The 23,671-nt window shown below is 40.0% G+C and overlaps 1 protein-coding gene across 1 annotated transcript in view; it reads left to right on the forward strand.

The window, feature by feature from the left end:
- The first annotated feature begins 872 nt into the window (after window positions 1–872).
- The window catches only part of MGRN1 (mahogunin ring finger 1), a 122,304-nt gene continuing 99,505 nt past the window's right edge, over window positions 873–23,671 (forward strand). Inside the window, exon 1 of the mRNA XM_044658985.1 lies at window positions 873–1,118. Coding sequence (XP_044514920.1) covers window positions 1,031–1,118 — 88 coding nt within the window. The 5' untranslated portion in view covers window positions 873–1,030. The remainder of the gene's footprint in view (window positions 1,119–23,671) is intronic.

Here is a 23,671-nt window from a genome sequence, read left to right on the forward strand (position 1 = left end):
TTCCCAGCGTTTAGCACAGTCCATAGCACTAATAAGTGCTAAATAAATGCTTGTAGCCTCATTGCAGACTGCAGAATCCCGCGGTAGGGGATTGGCAGTCAGAAGGCCTTGGACTTATTTTCAGCTCTGCTAGGTGACGAAAGATGATGTCTTTTGTGCCTCAGTTTGCCTTTCTGTAAACTGAGTAGAACTACAGCTTTCCTTGGGATTGCAGAAATATAGTTACACATTTCCCTGGACAAGCTTCAGGGCAGCTCAAGTTGCCTAGAATACTGACGCATGCCAGCACAGCCACTCCAAACCGTATTTGCAGTAGTTTCCTTCCGCAGGTCATCTGGAAAACTTTGACTCTGGCCATACCTCCTTAATTCACATACAAGGTGAAAAGTGCCGAAGCACCCTCTGCTGGTCCTCGCAAGCAGAGCTGGGGTTCTGGCAAGCAGAGAGAACCATTGGTGCGGCGGTTAGGGCGTAGATTTCGGGAGAGTAAATGGAAGAGCTACAAACATTAATTAAATATTAATGGACACTACGCTTAAGGGGAATATGATAAAGTAAAGTTGTAAAGAACTCCGTTGTGTTTGAAACGAGGAAGGAACGTAAGATAAGGGACGGGTTGTGGAAAGATTTATCCCCTCTAAGTTTTAAGCATTTAGTATAGTCCAGAGAGAATGTCAACAGTCTGACTAGCCCGAGTGGTGGAGGTTTCTGGGAAGTGTAGTTCCCAGGGCAAGATTTTCGCGTTGTGAGCTGCCTCATTCAGCAGCTAGAGAACTTTCTTTCCCATGGCACTCTGGGTCAGGGAGAGGGAGGGGAGGGGGCAGTGGCGTAGGGGCCAGCCGTCGCGATGGGGGTGGGGGAAAGGGGGCCGATCCGCCACCGCCGTCGCCGCTGTCGCCGCAATCGCCGTGGGTGTTTGCGTTTCGGGCCGGGCAGCTTGGACCACCTCTGGGATATGTCCGCTTGAGGATCTCCCGGCACCCCTCGGCCGTCCGGAGCCTCCGTCAGCCCTTCCTCCACCCCTGGCGCCATGGGGTCTATCCTGAGCCGCCGGATCGCCGGGGTGGAGGACATCGACATCCAGGCGAACTCGGCCTATCGGTACCCTCCCAAGTCCGGTGAGAAGCGAGCTCTTCCTCCCCGAATCCCGGCCGGCCCGTAGCAGCGCCTCTCTTTGTCAGTCTCTCCTCGTGCTCTCCACCCCACCCCCATTAGTAGCCTTTCCTGTAGCCAGTTTGGCCCCTGCACCCCCTCCCCCACAAGCCCTTGCTTTTACACCACTCCCCTCCCATCCCCCCCGGGCCCCGTCCCATCTCGGGGACAGCTGCTTTCCCATTCAGGAATATGGATGCATCTCGGGCAAACTCCTCCGTGGAGCCGTTGTGGGGCAACTTCTAGTCGTCCCACTGCCCTCAGACATGCGACGCTTCCACGGTCTTGGCACTGAATTGGGAATAAGAAACCCACTGATTGACGCAGAACCCAAATATTAACGTTCTGCCTAGACTGGAGCCAAGGTAGAGAGAGGTTCTCCCTCCTCCTTTCCCACCCCTTTAAATAAACAAAGCCCTAGTTTGAACGTGGAATCAAAACATATTCCTAAAAACTATTTAAGTTGGCACCAAACTGGAAGGTAGAGGCATTATTTGAACCAAATGTAGGTTTTATGTAATGGTTGGGCTTCCTGATTCCATGCTCAAGAATTAGGAGCATTGGTGTTCTTATTTCACCTTCTCTAAGAGGGATCATAGAATCATAGATTTGACTTATTAGGGATCTCGGGTTGTCTGGGTTAACCTCCTCATTGAGGAAACTGAAGTCTATAGGAGTTAAGTGATTACTTCTTATTCAAGGTCACACAGTAGGTAGGAGTCAGAATTCAAGGCCCTCTGATTGCTAATCCAATGTTTTCCCAATGAGAAGGGGGCATTTTCTCATCTCTACCACCTCCTTGAAGACTTCTTTGAGGTTATTAATGGGGCAACATCTCCATTTGACCTTTTTGGGATCATTGTTTCTTGTGCCTGCCACTCTTTCCTACTAGAAGCCCTATGGATGTTTTTTTTCCATCCATCCCACCACTTAAAGTTCCTATTAGTCTAGGCCTCTCTTCAGTCTGTCATTTTGGGGTTTCCCCTGTTGCAGCTGACTTCCTTCTGTTGGAATGCCAAGTTGGTAAAATTACGGCATTGTGTCCTGGGCTTTTTAAATTTTTCTAGGGCTCACTGAAGTAGAGATAGGGTGAGTGGAGTTATTCTCATAGCCACTGACAAAAACTAGTTGGTGATAGAACAAGCATGCACTGTTGTGAGGGACCCTTTAAGGAGAAAATGTTTTGACTCTGATAAGAGAAGAGAAAGAAAAGAGGCCTTTGAGGGCCATGGAGGAACTCATACCAGGTCCCTCAAATCTTCTATGCTTTAAACATTCCTTAAGCAGGTATTGATTTAGAAAGGACAATTTGGGAAAAAGGGGCACTCAAGGATTGTTTGTAGGGGAGGGCCTGGAGCTGTGCGGAAAACTTGGTATTCCCCAGCATATTGCTAAGATCTTAAGACACAGGGAGAACATTGGCTTCTAGGCACCTGGTTATTGACCATTGAAATTCACTGGACATTATCTTAATGCCCTGATGTCCCTAGGTGGTGGTGATGAAGGATAGTGGATAGCTCCTCTCTTGCAACAAAGGTACCAGAGAAACAATTGAAAACTAGAATTGCTCTATTATCAGCCTTAGCCTGTGTAGGTAGGGTTCATTGCAACTGACCATAAGTCTCTTGACTTTAGGTAGTCAAGGTACTTCTTGCCACAGAATAGATTGGTATTTAAAGGAAAATTAATCTACCTCAGAATTCTAAAATGGATGAAAATAGCTGGGAAAAGTGGTTTTCGATTGTTGCTTTCACACAGAGCAAAGCCAAAAGAGTACCTACTTTTTATGATCTCTGCAACCAGATGCTCTTTTCCTTGTCAGGTAATCAGTTCTCCCACATAGTATAAGTGATTTTAAGTATTCAGAACGATCATTCTCCTTTTGGGGTCTGTCAGTCTCAAGACTCATGTTGTCTTTTCAGGTAATTTTCTCTGTTGATCTGTTTCCTGATACAAAGTTTCTGTGATTGTTCAGCTTCCCAGTTCTTTTGTCTTTTATGTGGGGTATTATAGTTCAAACCATGCAGAATTGGATGGATAGATGGATAGATCATTTATCACTTGTCAGGGGGAGCTGTGTTACACAGTGAAGATATAGGCAAATCAGAAAAGACAGCCTTTGCTTTCAAGAAGCTTGTATTCTACTGGATGAAGATGACACATAAGTGGGAGATGGGAAGTAAGAACTACATACACTATAATGGAGGTGACCAAGAAGTTGTTGGAGGTCTGGTTCCTGGGCAGATAAGGCAAAAACTCACCTATCAGAACTAGACGAGTCTGGAGGGGAATCCAGAGTTGCAGTGGGATTAAGGTGAGAATGATGGTCAAAACATAGGGTAATGAGGAATTGTTTGGGAAGTGGATGTTAAGATTTTTCCAAGTTCTATAAGATAATTTTCAGTAACTGCAAACCAGAGTTGAACAATATAGTAATTGAGTATAGCCGGTCTAGAAATTTAGAACCCTTTTCTTTGGATGTCCTTAGTTTCCTTCTCTCTGCCCTTGGGGTTTAGAAATCACCTGAGTCTCTTTGGCTGTCCCCTTTCATCCTTATAAATAGGTACTAAAAACTTAATTGCCACTTCAAATTTTTCCCAGCCTACTACTCTTGACAATCTGAGATGATAAAAAAATTAAATTCAACATTCGTTATCACTCCTTTGGTATAAAGTGATTATTTGCCTTATGCTAGAGTGTGAATGGCAGGATCTGTCTTCGGAATATTTGTCTGGAGATGTGACACAAAATGATACCTTTTATTCCTTCCTGAGTGATGAGAGGAGGTAATATTGGCCTCACGTTCTGGGAATCTGCCTGGCATTTTTTGTGGAATACATTACAAAAGCTGAAGTATTTATGACCCCACATTAGTTCAAGGTATGGTACTAAAGAGATGAAGATATATATATATATATATATATATATATAAAACTCATCTTTCGTTTGAAATCGTATTGTTTAAAGTGAGCCCTATGGGAAGATAGGTATGTGTGGTGGAAACCCAGAATGCAGTGTGCTCAGTTTAAAAAAACAAACAAAAAGGCTACATTATGGGGCAGTTAGGTAGCATAGTGCATAGAGAACTAGGCCTGGAGTTGGGAAGACACAGGTTCAAATGTGACTTCAGATACTTCCTAGCTATGTGACCTTGGACAAGTCACTTAACCCCAGTTGCCTAGCCCTTATCTCTCTTCTGCCTTAGAATCGATAAAGTAGTGATTGTAAGAAAGAGTAAGGGTTTAAAAAACCCCAACTACATTACATTTTTCAAAATGCTTTTTTTGGGTATATTATCCCATTAAATCCTCATAGCATTCTTGTTTGATAAATAAGGCAGATGTTATTCCCATTGGAAAGAGAAAACTAAATCTTGGATGAGATGCTTTGCTTATGGTCGTACTGCTAATAGCAGGGCCAGTGCATGCTCTTCTACTCAATAGATTTTACCTCCTTTGTAGTTACTTTGATGACTGAAAGAATTATGGCTTGTTAAGTTTCTTGATTTTAAAATGATGTTTCGTTTCAGGTGATTTTTTTTCATGATCGTGGAAGGTCATAACCATGACTTAGACTTTGAGTTCATTATGTTTTTATTACTAGTTTCCTTATGGTGAAACATCTCAATGGACTCATATCATTTACACTGTTGTCAATATGCAGGTGAGTTGTTCTTGGGTGACTTGAGAAACTTGTAGAAAATTTTCTGGAAGTGATGAGAAGGATTGATCATGAAATAACTTGGCTGGTAAAAGGTTCATATTTCTCATGGTTTATTGAACTTTTCAACATCTTAAGTTTTACAAACCCTAAAATGTTAACAGCCAAAACACAGATTGTCCTAAACTTTTGGGGTTAGGATCAGGATTATTTGTTAAGCACAATGTCTGTTTACCCAGCTCTGGATTTTTCATGGCCAGTAATTAATCAACTAGCATTTAGGTGTCAGACACTGTGTTAAGCACTAAGAATATGACAAAAAAAAACAAACCATGAAAAAAATCCTAATTCTTAAGGGACTTACGTTCTTTTATTAAAAAACAAACAAACAAACCAACCCTTACCATCTGTCTTAGAATCAATGCTGTGTTAATTTCAGGACAGAAAATGGGTAAGGCATAGGCAATGGGGATTAAGTGACTTACCCAGGGTCACATAGCTAGGAAGTGGCTAAGGTCATATTTGAACACAGGACCTCCCATCCCCAAGCCTGGCTTTCTATGTACTAAGCCACCTAGCTGCTCCAAGGAACTTACATTCTAATGAGGGAGACAACAACTACATATATAAGAAGAATAAAAGAAATGTAGAATAATTAAATAGAAGATAGTTTGGGAGAAAGAATAGTTAGCCGCTGGGGAGATCAGGAAAGGCTTTGTGTTAGAAGTTGATGCTTGAGCTGCTTCTTAAAATTGAGCGATTCTGAGTGGCAGAAGTGAATAAATAGGGAGGGCATCCCCATGGTGCAAAGGCATAAAGATGGGAGATTGGAGTGACATGTGAAGAGCAGAGAGAAGGCCAGTTGGAATGGACAGTAGAATGCAGGAATAGAGTAATATTAATGAAACTAGGAAGGCAGATTTGAGTCAAGTTGTGAAGGGCTTTAGACAAAGCTAACCGTTTATGTTGTATCCTGGAGGCAGTAGGGATCCATTAGAGTTTATTGGATAGGGAAATGATGAGGTCAGGTTTTTCTTGAGGAAAATCACTTTGTTAAAAGTGTGAAGAATGAACTGGAATGGGGAGAAACTTGAAACTGGAAGAAGAATTAAGAGGCCATTGAAATTATCTTGAAGAACTTTAAAGTTGGAAAGAAGGAAGTATAAAGGGTGTGGGCATGTAGATGTATGTTTATGTTTTTGATGTTGAGAAGAAAGGACGTAGAAGAAAAAACAGGATTTAAAAAACTGTTTGAAAACATCTTAAACCTTACTTTTTTGGATTCCTGAATGTTTAGACCTTTTTCCATTTTCCTGGGAGTCAGCAACCTTTAGTAAGGACCTTCTATGTGTTGAATAGTGTGTTATGTGCAAAAGGATTACAAATGAAAAAAAGACAAGATCTTGGCCCTCAGGTTCCCTCTTCTTTTTAGATCTAATTTTAGTGATGTTTTAGGGCAAGTTCCCCATATTACTTTTCCCTTTTTTTTAATGGTAAAAAGAAAAGCAGCCCCAGAGAGAAATGAACAAGGGTGGTAGAAATTTTGCTTTGTTGGGCCAAGAAACAGAAAGAGAAAGAACAGAAAGAAACTGAAGCTGGCTAGAGGTAGGAAAAGGAATTTTCACTTTTGGGGGCAGGCAGCATAGAAGGCTACCTTCAGATGGGCATTACTCTGTTAGTCAGGTAGCTTGCAACCCATGGCTAGAAACCCAGCAATACTATGAGGTCACAGTTGTTTTTTTTTTTTTTTAAACCCTTAACTAGGGGCAGCTGGGTAGCTCAGTGGATTGAGAGTCAGGTCTAGAGATGGGAGGACCTAGGTTCAAATATGGCCTCAGACACATCCCAGCCATGTGACCCTGGGCAAGTCACTTGACCCCCCCATTGCTCACCCTTACCAATTTTTTTTTTTAAACCCTTACCTTCCATCTTGGAGTCAGTAGGGGAAACTGCATTCTCAGAGACACAGAGCCCAAATGATCTCACTACTGTAGGGAACTGCCCCACAGCAAGCACATTCCATTAATTTAGAGCAAACAATACCTGCTCTGCAACTCATGGTCTTTGAGTTTCTTGGGACAATGAGAAGTTAAGTGATTTTCCCAGGGTTGCATAGGTGGGAGGCACAGACTGAGGCCTTGAATTCAGGCTTTCCTGATCCTGGGGCAGGTCTCCAGCCATCTCAGCCCTCTGGCACTCATTTTTACAAAATCAATACAAAGTAATTTTTAATGGAGATCAAAAAGAGCCTCTAGATCAAAAAGCCCTCCAGCTTGCTTTGAGAGAAACTGAGGAGAGTTAAGGAGGGAAGGTAGCATTTGAACTTATCTTAATGAATGGGTAACATTTCAGCATACAGAGAAGGGCAGAAGAAGATGGACAATGAATAGGTCGTTGGGGTAGAACAGAGCAGTGTGAAGGCTAGATAGGCAGAGCCTTAAAAGTTGGGTTTATTTTGTTTACTTTTAATTTTTAAATATTTTTCCATATTTACATGATTCATTTTCTTTCCCTTCCCTCTTCCCTCTTCCCTCCCAGAGCCAACAAGCAATTCCACTGGGTTATTCAAATATTATCACTTGATACCTATTTCCATATTATTCATTTTTGCTATAGAACAATTTTTTTAAGCCTAAACCCTAAATCACATACTGTTATATTGAACCTCTGGGAGCTTGAAGATCACTTTTGATTGACAAATAAGTCAGTTGGATGGAATGTTCCCAGGGAGTCATGCGAGAGGCAGGAGGAGGGGCAATTAAGAATCCTGAAAGGGTCCTGGGTCTTGGACCTGTGCTGAGGCTGGAGATCGGTGGATCTTGGAGTGAGAGGTGCAAACATCTCTCTCTGAAAACTCTTCCTGTACTTGAGATACTGTGCCAACCTGTACCTGACCACCACCTTGGTGTCTGCTGCCCCTAGATATTAGGAATTACATCATCTAGATATCTAGGTTTCCCAGGGCCCGGGAGGGATCCGGGAAGTAGGCAGGAGACAAAGAAGAGGGTGGAAAAGGGTGGAAATAACTCAACTGTAAGGCTGAAGATCTAGTGAAGAAGAAGTCAAAATATCCCAACAGTTTACCTACTCTGGTTTAGTCCTGGCCAGGCTGAACCAGAGGAAGTTATATTTATTCTTCATCTGCCAGCAGTTGAGATTTCATTAGCAACCAGTAGAGTAGGGTCTCCTATACCACAGTCCTTTACCCTATCCTTCTTGTTAATATAAAGTTTAAAGTACTTTCCTAAAGCAGTGTCAAACTTGTTTTGGGAAGGGAGAAATCGCAGTCAGAATACAAGGCGTTATCCTAGCTAAAGAGCTCAAATCAATATATCAATTAACCCAGGTGGGTCCTGAAGGGATATACATCTTAGACCTGAAAGGATCCTGCCTGGACAACTGTTATAAGGGAGAAGTACCATCCTATCCTCTCTATACATCAATTTACAATCTCAAACATATCAAGACACTCCCAATAATTATAATAATACCCATATTATATATGTGATAAGTGATATCATATATGTTTTGCTTCAAAAGTGGATTTAAAAGTTAAAGGGCAGCTTATAGTAATACTGGTTTAATGTCTATTAAAATGCAATGAATTGAAAAATAGTGAAGCAGAACTAGAGTGGGGCTAGAGATGCTGAATCCTTGTGGCTCTTTAACTGGCTTGTCAGTGAACAAAATTGTTGCTCAAGTTAAAATGAAATTTATAAAGAAGTTGGAAATTTATCCCTTCCTTTCTTTTTTCTTTCTTTCCCTTACCTTCTGTCTTAGAATCAATACTATGTATTGGTGGCTAGGCAGTGGAGGTTAAGTGACTTACCCAAGATCACACAGAAAGAGTCTGAGACCAGATTTGAACCTAGGACTTCCCATCTCTAGGCCTGGATTTATCATTTTCTTTTCCTAAATCCACCACATTACCAGAAGGATATTGTTGTGTTTTTTTTCCCACCAAAATACCTAGTTGCCTCTCAGTAATATTTTTAAAACTGTATTATTGGGGGGGATGGGAAACTCAGTGACACAGTGGATAGATAGAATGCCAAGCCTGGAGTGGGGAAGATCTGGGTTCAAATTGTCTGTCTGTCTTAAAATTGATACTAAGACAGAAGATAAGGGTTTTTTAAAAAAAGGAATTGAATTATTGAACTCAGGAAACTCCCTAAAATTTGGGTCTGGCTCCTTTAGTTATCATTTAATCTTAGAGTTTTTCCAGCCTCCAGGGTTGATGTAATAATATTAGGAAGTTCAAAACTGTCTTTCACACTGTTTTTAGAAAACTCATTTTGTGACAAGAGAAATAAAGGGGAAATGTCTGAGTCACCTAATATGTAAAGAGTTTTGTATATTAAATCTATTTTTTTTAATAGAGTAGGAATAGGAGTGAAGTGGGAAAGGGAGAAGTTTGGGGAATAACTCTTGGTAAGCTTGAAAGGTCCCATAGGAACAACTTTTTTGTCTCTATATGACTCCCAAGTCTGTCATAAAGCTCTGATTTATTTGCTGAATTCTCATTTTCATCACTAAATGCCTGCTGGAAATCTTTACCTAGATTTCCTGTCAGCATTTTAAACTCATTTCCAAAACAAAACTCATTCTCTTCCCTCACTAACACTCCCCTCAGAAAAAAATTCTGCCCCTCATCCAAACAAATTTTCTTATTTTTGTCAAGGGCACCACCATCCCTCTGGTCACCTGAGTTTAAAACCTTAATTCTTCCTGCTTCTTCATTCAGTTTGTTGCCAGATCTTTTCAGTTCTCTCAGTAATACCTTTCATTTGTGTCCTCCTCTCTACTTACAAAACCACTACTATAGTTTAACCTAGACTCATTCAGTAGCCTTCTTATTGCTCTTTCTTGCCACACTCAGCTGTTTTGTGACCCATATTGCCTCCAGACCAAAATCCAAACCCTTCAACCTGACATCTTTAAAGCCCTCCACATGACTCCAGCCTACCTTTCCAGGTTTGTTTTACATCACTCCTTTATGGCCTGTCTTCTGGCCAAACTGTCCTACATGGACCTCATCAGTCTAATACCTTCATGACTTGGCATGGCTTTGTTCCAGGCCTGGGTGTTTGGGTGTTCAAGAAGGCCTAGCAGCTCCGAGGCAAAGGCTCGCTGAGCCCTTTTCAGGATGGCTCATCTTCCTTTGGTGTCCACCCAGCACTCCGCTCCCCCTGTGGCTCCAAGCTATAGCATGTGCAGTAGTTGCCCCGCAGGAAACCATCTCAGCAGACAGGTAGGCTGAAGATAACCACTGGGTCACCAACCCATTGGTGATTTAGACAGGTGAAGACTTCCCCTGTTGGGATGGGAACATGAGAACAGTATGTTCCAATGGACTTGAAGTCAGTGGAAGCGGGTGCTGTGAAGTACTTGGGGCTTGGTCAAACATCGAAGATGCCAGGGTTGCCTACTATACCTTAGACCATTGCCAGTCTATCTTGCCATTAGCCTTGGATAATTCTAGAAGAAAGAGTGAAGCTGACAACTTTGCTCAACTCTGCCTCACTTAAGTCCAGTTCACAAGCAAGTCAAGACATCAGCCATGATTGTCATTGGTCCTCTTTGAAAATGAAGGGCAGACAACAACCCCATGCCTTGAATATATTGCCTTCCACTTAGGATGCTTGGTGCTTCCTTCTAGGCTAAGACACCTTTCTTGGTCCTTTAGGCAAAGCCTTCTAGTTCTAAGTGCTCTCTCCTTCCTAAATTACTTTGTATTTTCTTATGTGTTTATGTGTTATATTTCTCATTAAAGTGTAAGCTCCTTGGGGGTAAAGAATGGTTTTTGCCTTTGAAGCATCAGGGATCTAGTATAGGAGTATAGTAGTATAGTATAGTGTGTGTGTGTATATATATATAATATAGTATAGTAGGCTCTTAATATTTATTAAATTAAATTACGTTTCTATTTTGCCTTAAGTTGAAAGCTAGTGCCTGTCTATAGTTCTAAAATAAATCTTCAGGCCATGTTTATCCAGTTCCTGCTTCCCTGAGCTGCTGCTTATCTGGACTATTTTTTTTCTGGCAAGATTGCTTTTGAAGTAGAACCTTATAGCCCCTTTCATAGGCACAGCAAACTGTTATATGACATTCTCTTCCCCAGTATGCATGGGTCTTCACATTAAAACAGTACAGTGGTGGGGGCAGCTGGGTAGCTCAGTGGATTGAGAACCAGGCCTAGAGACGGGAGGTTCTAGGTTCAAATCTGGCCTCAGACACTTCCTAGCTGTGTGACCCTGGGCAAGTCACTTGATCCCCATTGCCTACCCTTACCACTCTTCTGCCTTGGAGCCAATACATAGTATTGACTCCAAGACGGAAGGTAAGGGTTTAAAAAAAAACAAACATAAAAACAGTACAGTGATATCAGTGGCCTACAATAATGATCCTTAGGTACCAAAGAATTCTTGTGTCTAATAAGACATCAAAGAAAATCAGAATTGTTTCAGGTTGGTTTTAGTGCTAAATATAGTCTATGGTATTATAGTTTTAAAAAATTTGATAATCCATTTATTACTATTATTTACTAACCAGAAAGTTTGATTAATCAGATGCCCCTTTCCCATTACCCCCAAACCCCTTAATTTTGAGAATGATTTTCTGTATTTACATATAGTACAAAGGAACAACATGTATTTACATTGGGAATGAAACTGGTGACATCTTCCTGCCTGGCATCATCACATCATAGGACTTAGAACTGAAGTGGGCCCTGGACATCATTACTCCAGTCCTCTCTTATTACAGTTGAGCAAACATAGGCCTGTATGTCTGCTTTACATGCAAAAGGTCCTGGGTTCAACTCCAGTGGAACCAAGCAAAAAGGGAACATAGGTCCAGAGAAGAAAGTGACTTATTCATAGTCATTCTGTATTGTATATCATTCCATGGATAATGTGCCTATATATGGATCCAGACATTGTATAAGATTCTTTTATTACACATTGTGGCAGACTCAGCTTGAACTCCCTGGTCAGGAATTGTACCTTCTTTAGCAGAAACAGAAACTGAAAACTGCTGTTTCTGGTACCCATAGCCATAGCTGGATATATTCAAGTTAATTATCAAATTGCTGCTTCCTTCTTCCTCTTATTTATCTTCCTTGTTTTGAAGCCCCAAATTATAGATTTTTATTTTATGTGAAGCCAGGCAGAGCGGATGATGAATATTGCCTTAACACCAGTGAGTTTGTTTGAAATTATATGCTACAATTAGAACATCTGCCCTTCTGTTGACTTAGAAAAATCTACAGAATGAAAAAAGGAATGAAAAAACATTAAGTGCTTTTTTGGTGCCAGGCATTGGGCTAAGTGATAGTAATAGGGTTTCAGGTACAAAAGAGGGATAGCTCCTGCCTTAAAGACATTTACATTCAAAAAGGCTTATTTTTGACCTATAGAGAGGAGTAGTAATGTCTAGGGAAAAGCATTTTGGCTTGGGATGTCTTGGAAATGGTGAATGGAACTATAAGACAATTGGCACACTTTTTTTAAAAAAACATTACCTTCTGTCTTAGGTATCTGTTCCAAGGCAGAAGAGGAGCAAGGGCTTGGTAATTGGGGGTTAAGGGACTTGCCCAGGGCCACACAGCGAGGAAGTGTCTGAGGACAGGTTTGAACTCAGGATCTCCCATCTCTAGGTCTGGCTCTCAATCCCCTGAGCTACCCAGCTGCTCCCCAATAGATTCTTTTTAATGTAACCTTTATTTTCTTTTTTTTTCCCCAGTTAACAAGTATTTATTTTCCATCTGCCCTCTTTCCCAGGGGAAAAAGGGAAAAGAAAACCCTTATAATAAATAAGCATAATAAAGCAAAACAGATTCTTCCTGTGGCTTAATGCTTAAAACTGACATTCTGGAGTTACAGACCCATTGCTGAATGCTTAAAACTGACGTTCTGTAGTTACAGACCCATTTTATTGTATTATTATATTCTCCCTAATGCTGCTGATGGGGCTTGTGTTTTTCTGGTACCCTTGAGGATTTCCTCCCTCTTCTTCTACACCACCCCCCCATCTGAATCCAGTCTGTTAGTGATTCTCCCCTAGGGCTCTTTGTATCAGTTCACCTGCATGCAGTCAAGACTGCCAATACCTATTTTGTACATAAAACATATTTAGTACAGAAATACATCAAGGGTCCATGATTTTATCAGGGGAGCACTTAGCAGATTTTAACCCTTCTCTAACCTAACAGATAAATCTTATGGGGTTGCTTGATGCTTAGAGACTAAGTAACTTGCCTGTGGTCAAAAGACAGGTGTAGGGGGCAGCTGAATGGCTTAGTGGATTGAGAGCCAGGCCTGGAGACAGGAGGTCTTCGGTTCAAATATGGCCTCAGACACTTCCTAGCTGTGTGATCCTGGGCAAGTCACTTGACCCCCATTGCCCACCCTTACCACTCTTCTGCCTTTGAACCAATGCTTAGTATTGATTCAGAGAAAAAAAGGTAAGGTTAAAAGACGGGGGAAGCATATAATTACACAAATGGGATTCACCTCTAAGTCTAATAGCAAATAGTAGAGCCATTCTTTTCCTTCCCAGAAGGATCCATTTCTACATAAAGAAGTTCATACCACCAGTGAGTACAGTCTCATTAGGCTCCTGCACGGGGTTACCTCCACCATCGTGATATACATGGTACTAGTGGATGCCATCTGTATTAAATGACTAGCAGGCCATCTCAGAGAGTTAATTTAGGGATGCCTGACTCCCAGATGCTGTCTTCCTGCAATCCCCCTCCTCTCCCTTCCCCCCCCCCCCGCTTTTCCATGAAGATAGCATCCGCATCCCATGCCACAGCTTGCCAAAGTTCTGTAGCCCATTCCCCCACATTAGCTTCTGTGAATAACAGCTGCCTCTGTCTCACTCCTGGTCCTTCCAGCCTCCACTGGTACCACAGCCACTACCCCCTGTGCTTGCTGTCATAACCTTGGATGACTTTCCCTGTCCCCGTGTATCTGCTTCTGTTTTGCTGCCAGCAATCAGTCAATCAATCAGCAAGGATTTATTAAGCATCCACTATGTGCCAGGTAAAGGAAAGAAATCAAACTGTCCATTCTCCCAAGTAGTTGAGCAATCCTTGTTTCAATAAGTGCCTGGGTCTTGGACCCATGGCATTAGGAGAGCATTAATCATTTTCTGTTAGTATCCTGCCATAGGCCTGTGCCATTAGAGAAAAGTGAGATTTTTCCTGCTCTTTTCCGTTATTGTACATGTTAATTACATTGAGTTGAATTAGTGATTAAAATGAGAGGTCAAAAAAAGCAAATATTGACTCCTGCTATTAATCTATTAAATAAGTATATGTTAGGATCTAAAATTAATGCCAGTCTAATCCTTAATGCTAAATTTCTTGATGCCCAGAGTTTGAATTTGGGGCTCTTTAAATGGCTTTAAAATGTCAAAATATTGTCCTGTTCATTAAAATGGAGCTTGTGGAACAAGAAAAGAGGAACCAAATTTATAATTATCCCTCTATCTTTTTTAACCTTCACCTTCTGTCTTAGAATTGATACTAAGTATCGGTTCCAAGGCAGAAGAGAGGTAAGGGCTAGGCAGTTGGGGTTAAGTGACTTACCAGCTAAGAAGTACTTGAGGTCAATTTTGAACCTAGGACCTCCTGTCTCTAGGCCTGGCTCTCAATCCACTGAGCCATCTAGCTGCCTCCCTCTTTTTATTTTTTTTTAAACCCATTCCCCCTCTGTCCTTAAGTTCATTATTATCTGGTAAATCACCCAAACTTTCTAAGTCTTAATTTTCCCATTTGTAAAAATGGGAATCACCTTGTTTTGCTAACTCAGACCCTAAATTAAAAGAGAATTGTAGCTTATGCACCCACATCTATCTGTTGTAGACAAAGAAGAAGTAAAGAGATACTTTGAAGAACTTGAGAGGTCATCATTTATTTGGATACTCAGTGACTTCATTATGAAGGTGGTTAGCAGGGAATGAAAAGTATTTTGGAAAATAAGAATCTGTGTCTATCGGTCACTTTTGTGACTGCAAAAATGTAGTTGACTTCATAAAGTCATATGTGAAGCTTGTCTTCTCCTTTCTCCTACTTTATCAAGGGCTTTGCAAAAGTATGTTGCCTCCAGAACAAATTTCCTCTGTGTGTCCTTGGTCCAGTCCAGCCACTATTCTTGATTTTTCTCAAATACTGTTTCTATGTTTACATGGGACTGAGGTATTAGAATCCAAATGTGGTGATTCCACTTCCACTGATAAGGAAAAGAGATTGTCATAGAAACACCTTTTCTATTTTTTATCTAGTTATTCTGGTTTTAGCTGGCTTGGCTCTGCCTCATGTCAATTTTGCTGCTGACTTATACTGCTATTTTTTATGTGTCCTGGGGCAATGGAGAGATATGTGATGCATGTAAGGAGGCCACAGCAATTATTTCCAACTATAACCATGTGTAGAAGGTAATATTTCATTCAGGAGATATGTAACCCCAAAAAAAGAAGTCAGGTTGATTTGAGAACAAGATATGGCAAACCAGTTATTGCAGTGGTGCCAATAGAATCTAAAAAGACTCAAAAGAAAGACTTCAGCATGTTAGGTAATTTGTTTTTAGAGGATTTATGGAAGAACATGGGTTGTAATTTCTTTTAGGGAGCATTCACCTTGATGTGGTCACAGATGCATTGAATTGTGTTTTGTGTGCATTGTTATTAAAAAAAAAAACTTAAGACAATATTCAAGAAGTATTTTGAACTTCTTAAAGAGATTAAAGGGATGCAGCTGGGTGGCTCAGTGGATTGAGAAGCCAGGCCTAAAGACAGTAGGTTTTCAGACATTTCCTAGCTATGTGACCCTGGACAAGTCCCTTAACCCTCATTGCCTAGCTCTTATGACTCTTCTGCCTTAGAACCAATACATAGTAGTGATTCTATGATGGAAGGTAAGGTTTAAAAAAAGGGGGGAGGTGTTACATAGTTTTTTACTATTGTTATTTTTAAAAAATTATTATTATCCAGGTCAATTGAAAATTTATAAGTTAGATACTTTCAAGTCTCATCAGGGGAATTACTGAATGGAAGGAGTAGCTAGCATTCTTAGTTGTAGATCCCCTTAGCTATTGATTTTCTAATTCTTTCAAATCACAACCAGCATGATTTTTCTGTTTGCATTGGCATTATCCATACTGTTCAGCTGTGATTTCCAAAACAAATTCTGTATCCAATTGGATCAGATCACAAACTTTTTTATCTGCAGAGCTGTTTCTAAGTGTTGTATCAATTGTTTTGGTCAAAAATGTCTTTTTTGTACAGTTCAATGTGCACAAACTTGCATCCTTTGTTCTTGTGAGAGGACGTCACTGGCTCATTTCCATTTGTGACCACAAAGACCAGTGTCAGTGGAACATTTCTTTCTGTCCTCCTCTCCCTTCCCAACAAGATTGTTTTGTGATTCATGGCTGGGCCTTTGTTTACAGAGCCTGGCACAGTTTATGATGTTGCCTCTTAGATTAGCTTTTGGCCCAAAGCCTTCATTTTGAAGACTGAGATTAATAAACTTGGGCTCCATTGTTAGCCTGTAAGAGGGATTTTAATTTGGGGGCCCAACCTGGGATTTCATTAGTATAGGGAGCTGCAGGTGAAGAACTTCTAAGTAAACAGGTTAGCACCTGCTTTATATTTTGTCTTCTTAGAGAGGTGCCTGAGGGCTTAAGTGGCTTGTCCAGGATTACACAGACAGTTCAGAGACTGGACTTTGTCTTCTTGGCTTCAAAGCTTGAATCTTACCCGCTATGGCCCCCATGCTGCCTCTTACATTACAGGGATGTCCCCAAATTAAAGATCAGGATTCTTAGGAAATGGATTATCTGCATTTACTGTGGCTTGGCACTCTAAAGGAGTCCAAGTAGGAGCCCTAAGCCTGTGGCACCCTCATCCAGGATCTTTTTCTAAGCCTCTCTTTCCCACTTCTTTACTAACCATAGACTTGGGTGTGTGAGCAAAATCAGGTTTTTATTTGCAATAGGAAAGTTACAGGTGCAATCTACTTAGACTAAGATGCTGGTATTAAAATTTAGATTTTTACAAACTAATTTAAGTTAGAGATTGGTCTTGGCCTATAGAAGAATTAATCCATCGCATACCTTTAAATAGCAAGTCAACTTAATGTGATTCAAATAGGATTAAAATTATAAAAAGTAATTTGCAGACATTCTAGGTAAGTTGAGTTCTGACATATAGACATCCAGTTAACAAGCTGTAATTCTTGCCTCCTTTATCTTTTCCTCAAGGATTATTATCAAGGAGGCTGTGATAGTTTTCAGTTCTCAAGCATGCCATGACCTTGCCTTCTTTCACCATATCAGGACTCCTCAGTGGAGTAGCTAAGATGTGCTGGGAAAAGAGATCTATTACAGGATGCTTGGGTCAGGGTTGAGGGTGGTGTTTCTCTCCTCTTGACTCCACTCACCTCTACTCCTCCATCACATACATGCCATTTGAACACAGATCACTCAATCCAGAAACATTTATTGGGCATTTACTGTGTGCTAAGTGTGTACTACTTAAGAGTCTTTATTCTTTAGAAGAGGTGTTGAGGGCAGCTAGGTGGCTCAGTGCCTAGAGACGGGAGAGCCTGGGTTCAATTCTGGCCTCAGACTCATCCTAGCTGTGTGACCCTGGGTAAGTCACTTAACCCCCATGGCCTAGCCCTTACCACTCTTCTGCTGTGGAACCAGTTCACAGTATTGATTCTAAGATAGAAGGTAAGAGTTTTTTTAAAAAGAAGAAGAGATATTAGGTCTCCCTTTAGTCACTTGTACCATGGCTAGAATTACTGGGAGGGAGGTTATATTCAGTAAGAGGTCAGGTTCACTGCCACTATATATAATAAATATAATTTGTTATTTATAATATATAAATATTATAATGTTTATATTATTAATCAATAATATAAAATAAGCCTCTCTTAATATAATAATAAATATATACTTATTCACAAAATAATAAAATAATTGATGTAAATAATATAATAAATGGCCTCTGACCTGTGTTTCTCCTGGGTCTCATTTGAGACAGGGATTTGGCCAGGGAGGAGGAAACAGCAGCAGACCAGCTCTGTTGGTCATTGGCAGTGGTGTCTCAGGAAGAATGTTAGAGAAGGATGCCCCCCAAAGGCTAGCTTCTTAAGATGTGAGACACTTATACTCCCCTGAATAGATGTGTCCTTCTTTCAGATGACAATAGATTTTAGAAAGAGGCAGGAATTTTATACCAGTATGTTGTATGACTAGGGTCAGGAAGCAGTGGGTTGATGAGAATTGAATTTCCCTAAGAGATCATTAACTCCTTGGGGGCAAGATTTATATTTTATTCATCTTCTTTTCTTCCCCATTGCTAGCACAATTGTTTTGCATATAGTAGGCTTTTAATATGGATTTATTAAATGGACAAATGAATCATTTATCAGGACTCAGAAAGTATATACCAGTGGTTCCCAAACTTTTTTGGCCTACCGCCCCCTTTCCAGAAAAAATATTACTTAGCACCCTGGAAATTAAATTTTTTTAAAATTTTAATAGCAATTAATAGGAAAGATAAATGCACCTGTGGCCATCACCGCCTCCCTGGATTGCTGCAGCACCCACCAGAGGGCGGTAGCGCCCACTTTGGGAATTACTAATATATACCAAGGATCCATCAATGAAATAGGAATGCAGAATGAATAAAATGACGGTTGAAATTTTTAGATCCTCTGCTTCCTTGTTATGTGGCTGCTTTCCAGCTTCCAGTACTCAAATGGGAATCCCTGTGTACCTCCTGGAAGAGAGGAGCAAGAGGCCAGGCAGACAACAAACCAGAGTAGTTGATAGCAGCTCCCTGGAGTTATTGGACTAAACAACTGAGTCTTGGCTGAAATGACTCCTCGGCAGTTGGATGAGAGAGGATGTTCCAGGGGAGCCCAGGATAGCAGCTGGCTTGTCTGCCACTCCTCTTTTTTTACTCAAACCAGCCACTATTTATAATAACAACTCAATCTCAGAGAATGACTTACAGTTTATAAAGTGATTTTATAAGCAGCTAGGCTTTTTTGCTCTCCTTTACCTTGCTGAGTGTGGGAAGAATAGATTAAGGTCAGTTATCAAAGAAGAGTGACATTCTGTTTGTTTGAGATTGTTTTTTTTCAGATATAGTTAACAACCATGGTTACCTGAAACCCTTGGGGACTTTGGGTTCTGGATATCCAGATTTTTTTTTTTAGTAACTTTTAAATACACATTTTAGAAATTTTGGCTTTTTTAGATAGATGAAATTTCAAGTTAGCTTCACTCTAAAGTTTTACTTTACAGTTACAAAATGTTAGTTCTCTAAATTGTTGATATAAATTTTCTGATTCTACTTATTACTTAAAACAGTTGTCTTCAAATTCCCCAGGTCCTGTCATTAGCTTTTAGGAATAAGAAGCCTTGGGGGGAGGAGGATTTATTACACGATAACTGGACCAAAATTTTAGGATTCTCCTTTATTCTCAAAGTAAAAAGATGTTTGGTGACCATTTCTACTTTGTGTCAAGCATTGATTTTATAGATACAGTGTGCTAGGCCTATGGGAGGTGCTTGTAGTATAATGATGACTATTCTCAAGGAGCTTACATTCTAGTCAGGGAATGTCAGAGAAAAATAGAAATAGAAAAATACAATTATTTTACAATGTCTCAATGGACTAACCTCCAACTACCTTGTAGTCCAATAGTAGGAAGTCTCCAACCACTATTGAAAGAGAAATAAAATATAACAAGTTATGCAAGAAAGCTTATTGTCGATCTGCTGTTGTAACAACTCCTTCTTGTCCTTGGGTAAAAGACGCTGTAGTTTCATCTAAAAGAACTTTTTTTTTACAGTTGTAAAAGTATTTGTTTACCCTTGTCTCTCATCCTTGAACAGGAAATGGTGTGTTTTTTTAAATTAAATTTTATTTTATTTTCCCCCAATTACATGTAAAAACAGTTTCCAACATTTTCTCAAAGAATATTGTCTCAAATTCTCTCCCTCCTTTCCTCCTCCCCATCCCAGCACCCTTGAATTAGTAAGCAATCTCATATAGATTTTACATGTGTGCTCATGTAAAATATATTTCTATATAAATCCTTTTTTGTGGAAGGAAACTCAAAGAGAAAAAGAATTAAAAAGAACGTGAAAAAAATTTACTTTGGTCTGGATTCACTCTCTCAGTTCTTTTTCCCTGGAAGCAGATGACATTTTTTCTCATGAGTCCTTTGGAATGGATCATTGTATTGCTGAGAATTACTGCTATTCACAGTTGTTTATTATACAGTATTCCTGTTACTGTGTACAATGTTCTCCTGGTTCTGCTTATTTCATTGTGTTTAGTTTGTGTAAATCTTACCTGTTTTTTGAGCTCCTCCTATTTGTCATTTCTTACATCACAATAGTATTCCATTACAGTCATATATTATAACTTAGCCATTCCCCAGTTTATGGGTATCCCCTTACTTTCCAAATCTTTGTGCCCCCCCCGCAAAAAAAGAGCTGCTTTAAATATTTTTGCACATATAAATCCCAATCCCAAGTGTGTCCCCTCCCTACCCCCACCCCTGCCTTTAAAAAAAATTACTTTGGGATAAAAACATAGTAATGCTATTGCTGGATCAAAGGGTATGTGCTTATTTATAACTTTTTGGGCAGAGGTCCAAATTGCTTTTCTGAATGATTGAATGAGTTTACAACCTTCCCATATTTCTTCTAAGTTTTGTCATTTTCCTTTTTCTGCCATAATAGCCAATCTGATACATGTGGAGTGGTACCTTAGAGTTGTTTTAATTTGCATTTTTTGAAATAATAGTGATTTAGAGTATTTTTTGCATGACTATGGAGAGTGTTAATTACTTTGAGAACTGCCTGTTCATATCCTTTGACCATTTATCAATTAGAGAATGATTTGTATTATATATTCAACTCATTTCTCTATGTATTTGAGAAATGAGCCTTTATTAGAGAAACTTGTAAAAAAATTTTGCACCACTATGCTTACTGTGTATTACTCTCCATCCCATTTCTTCTTTAGTTTCTGACCTCCATCTTCCCCAGTTTACCCTCTTTTCTGTCAGTCCCCTACCCTCTTCTCTTATCCCTTCCAAATACTTTTCTACAGGGTAAGATAGATTTCTATACTCAATTGATTATGTATGTTCTTCCCTCATTGAGCCAATTCTGATGAGAGTAAAGTTCATATGCTCTCTTCCCCACCTCCTCTATTTCCCCCTCCATGTAAATGCTCTTTCATGCCACTTTTATGTGCAGTAATTTACTCCATTCTATTTTTCCCTTCCCCCTCCTTCCAAAGCACTACTCTTTCTGACACTTTAATTTTTTATATCATCCCATCATATTAAACTCATACTTCTGCCCTCTGTTTATGTATATTTTTTCTGACTGCCCTAATAATGACAAAGTTCTTTGGAGTTACAAGAATCATCTCCCCATGTAAGGATGTACACAGTTTAACCTTATTGAATATCTTTTGATTTCTCTTTCTAGTTTACTTTTTTTGTGATTTTCTTGAGTCTTGTATTTGGGAGTCCAATTTTCCATTCAGCTCTGGTCCTTTCATCAGGGATGTTTGAAAGTCCTCTATTTCATTGACTACCCATTTTTTCCCCTGAAGGATTATGCTGAGTTTTGCTGGTTAAGTGATTCTTGTTTGAAGTCCTAGCTCCTTTGTCCCCCTGGAATATAATATTCCAGGTCCTTTGATCCTTTAATGAAGAATATTCTGAGTCTTGTTGTGTTAGCTTGACTGTGGTTCCACAATATTTGAATTGTTTCTTTTTGGCTACTAGCAATATTTTCTCCTTAACTTAGGAGTTTTGGAATTTGTCTATCATATTCTTAGGAGTTATCCTTTTGGGATTTCTTTTGGGAGGTGATTGTGCTGGCCTTCTAAGTCATTTTGGCCTAAAAAATTACTTCACCTTGTCTTTCTGTGGGTTATGCTGCTCCAGAATTCATTTTGAGGTGTTATAATATAGCTTTTTGGAGGATAATTTGGTAGAAATCAGATGAGTCTCTGTACCTTCTCCACCATCTTGGCTTTGTCCTGGGAATATTTTCTTATACTAAATCACACCAGTTGTTTTCCTAATATTTTTCTTTTCCTGTTGGCTAATCTTTTTCTTTTCAATCCCTCCCTCTCCTGCAAAATGCTTTACTTATCTACCTGAAGAATGCTACTGATTGGCTAGGTACTCTAAAAGGATCTGACAATTTATAAAAACCACATCTATGCACTAGGATGTTGAAGCTACTATTCAGAGGAAGCTTATTCCTTAGGATGCTAATATATTCCTTTGTTTTCAGTTTGGCCTTCTGTCTTTGACCCACAGTTAGTGGATACTTTCCTTTCCTTCCTAATTCCTGCCCTCTTGAGTACAACTCTTCCAAGAGACCCCATTCCCCTTGGTAGAGAGAATTGTGTGTGTGTGTGTGTGTGTGTGTGTGTGTGTGTGTGTGTGTGTGTGTGTGTGTGTGTGTGTGTGTGTGTGTGTGTGTGTGAGAGAGAGAGAGAGAGAGAGAGAGAGAGAGAGAGAGAGAGAGAGAGAGAGAGAGAGAGAGCGAGCAGGGAGAGGGAGAGGGAGAGGGAGGGAGAGTTTAGCCACAGAGAAGCCATTACAGTATTCCAGACAAGAGATGATTAGGGCTTGAAGTAGAGGTATACTACTAAATGTTTAAGAACTGGTTCTCTAAAATATATATAGGTATACACATATACACACAGAGACAGGCACACTTTTTAAGTTTTTACTACATTATACTTTCTCTCTTATTTTCTTACTTCAAGCCAATGGACAAAACAATAAATCAAACTCCAATATGTAGTTTTTGCAGATTTCTCAGGTGTAAATGCTCACAGTGAAAATTTAACAATTCCACTTTGAGCTAACTCTAGCACACCTCCGGCTGTGTGAATTACAAGAACAGGAAGGATATGGAAGTTGTTGTGGAAATAGAAGCTAATAGTTGTGACAACTATTTGGCCAGGTAGGGTGAGAAAGAGTAAAGAGTTTAGGACCGTACTGTGGTTGAATCTGAGAAACTTGGAAGAATGATGGTGATCTGGACAGAAATGGAGAAGTTTAGAAGGGAGGTGCGTTTTGAGGGGAAGGTAATGAATTTGGTTTTGGACATGAGTTTGAGATATCTATGAGACATCCAGTGTTATATATGCATTTGGTGTGGAGGACTAGAGCTAAGAAGAGAGACTAAGTCTGGATATAAAGGTGAGAGTGATTTGCATAGAGATTATTATAATAGGAACTGATGAAATCAACAAATTTGAGAGTGTGAAGAGAAGAGAAGAGAAGAGAAGAGAAGAGAAGAGAAGAGAAGAGAAGAGGACCGAGTACCAAACTTTGGAATACACACCCATTTAAAGGATATGATATGAGGGAAGAACTGGCAGTGGAGACATAGTGAGTGCTGAGACAAGATAGCAGGAGAACCAGCAGAGAGTAATGTCATTAAAATCAAGACAGTATCTAGGAAGAGATTGGTTAACAGCATCATATGCTGCAGAGAATTCAAGATATATGAAGACAGAGAAAAATACATCAGAACTGGCAAGTACGAGATCATCTGTGGGGGCAGCTGGGTGGCTCAATGGATAGAGAGCCAGGCCTGGAGTTGGGAGGTCCTAGATTCAAATCTGACCTCGGATACTTCCTAGCAGTGTGACCCTGGACAAGTCCCTTAACCCTAATTGCTTAGCCCTCACCCTTCTTTTGCCTTGGAATCAATATTTAGTTTTAATTCTAAGACAGAAGGTAAGGGTTAAATAAAGAAAGAAAAGAGATCATTTGGTAATT

Source organism: Gracilinanus agilis, chromosome 1 (genome assembly GCF_016433145.1).
Source record: "Gracilinanus agilis isolate LMUSP501 chromosome 1, AgileGrace, whole genome shotgun sequence".
Lineage (NCBI taxonomy): Eukaryota > Metazoa > Chordata > Mammalia > Didelphimorphia > Didelphidae > Gracilinanus > Gracilinanus agilis.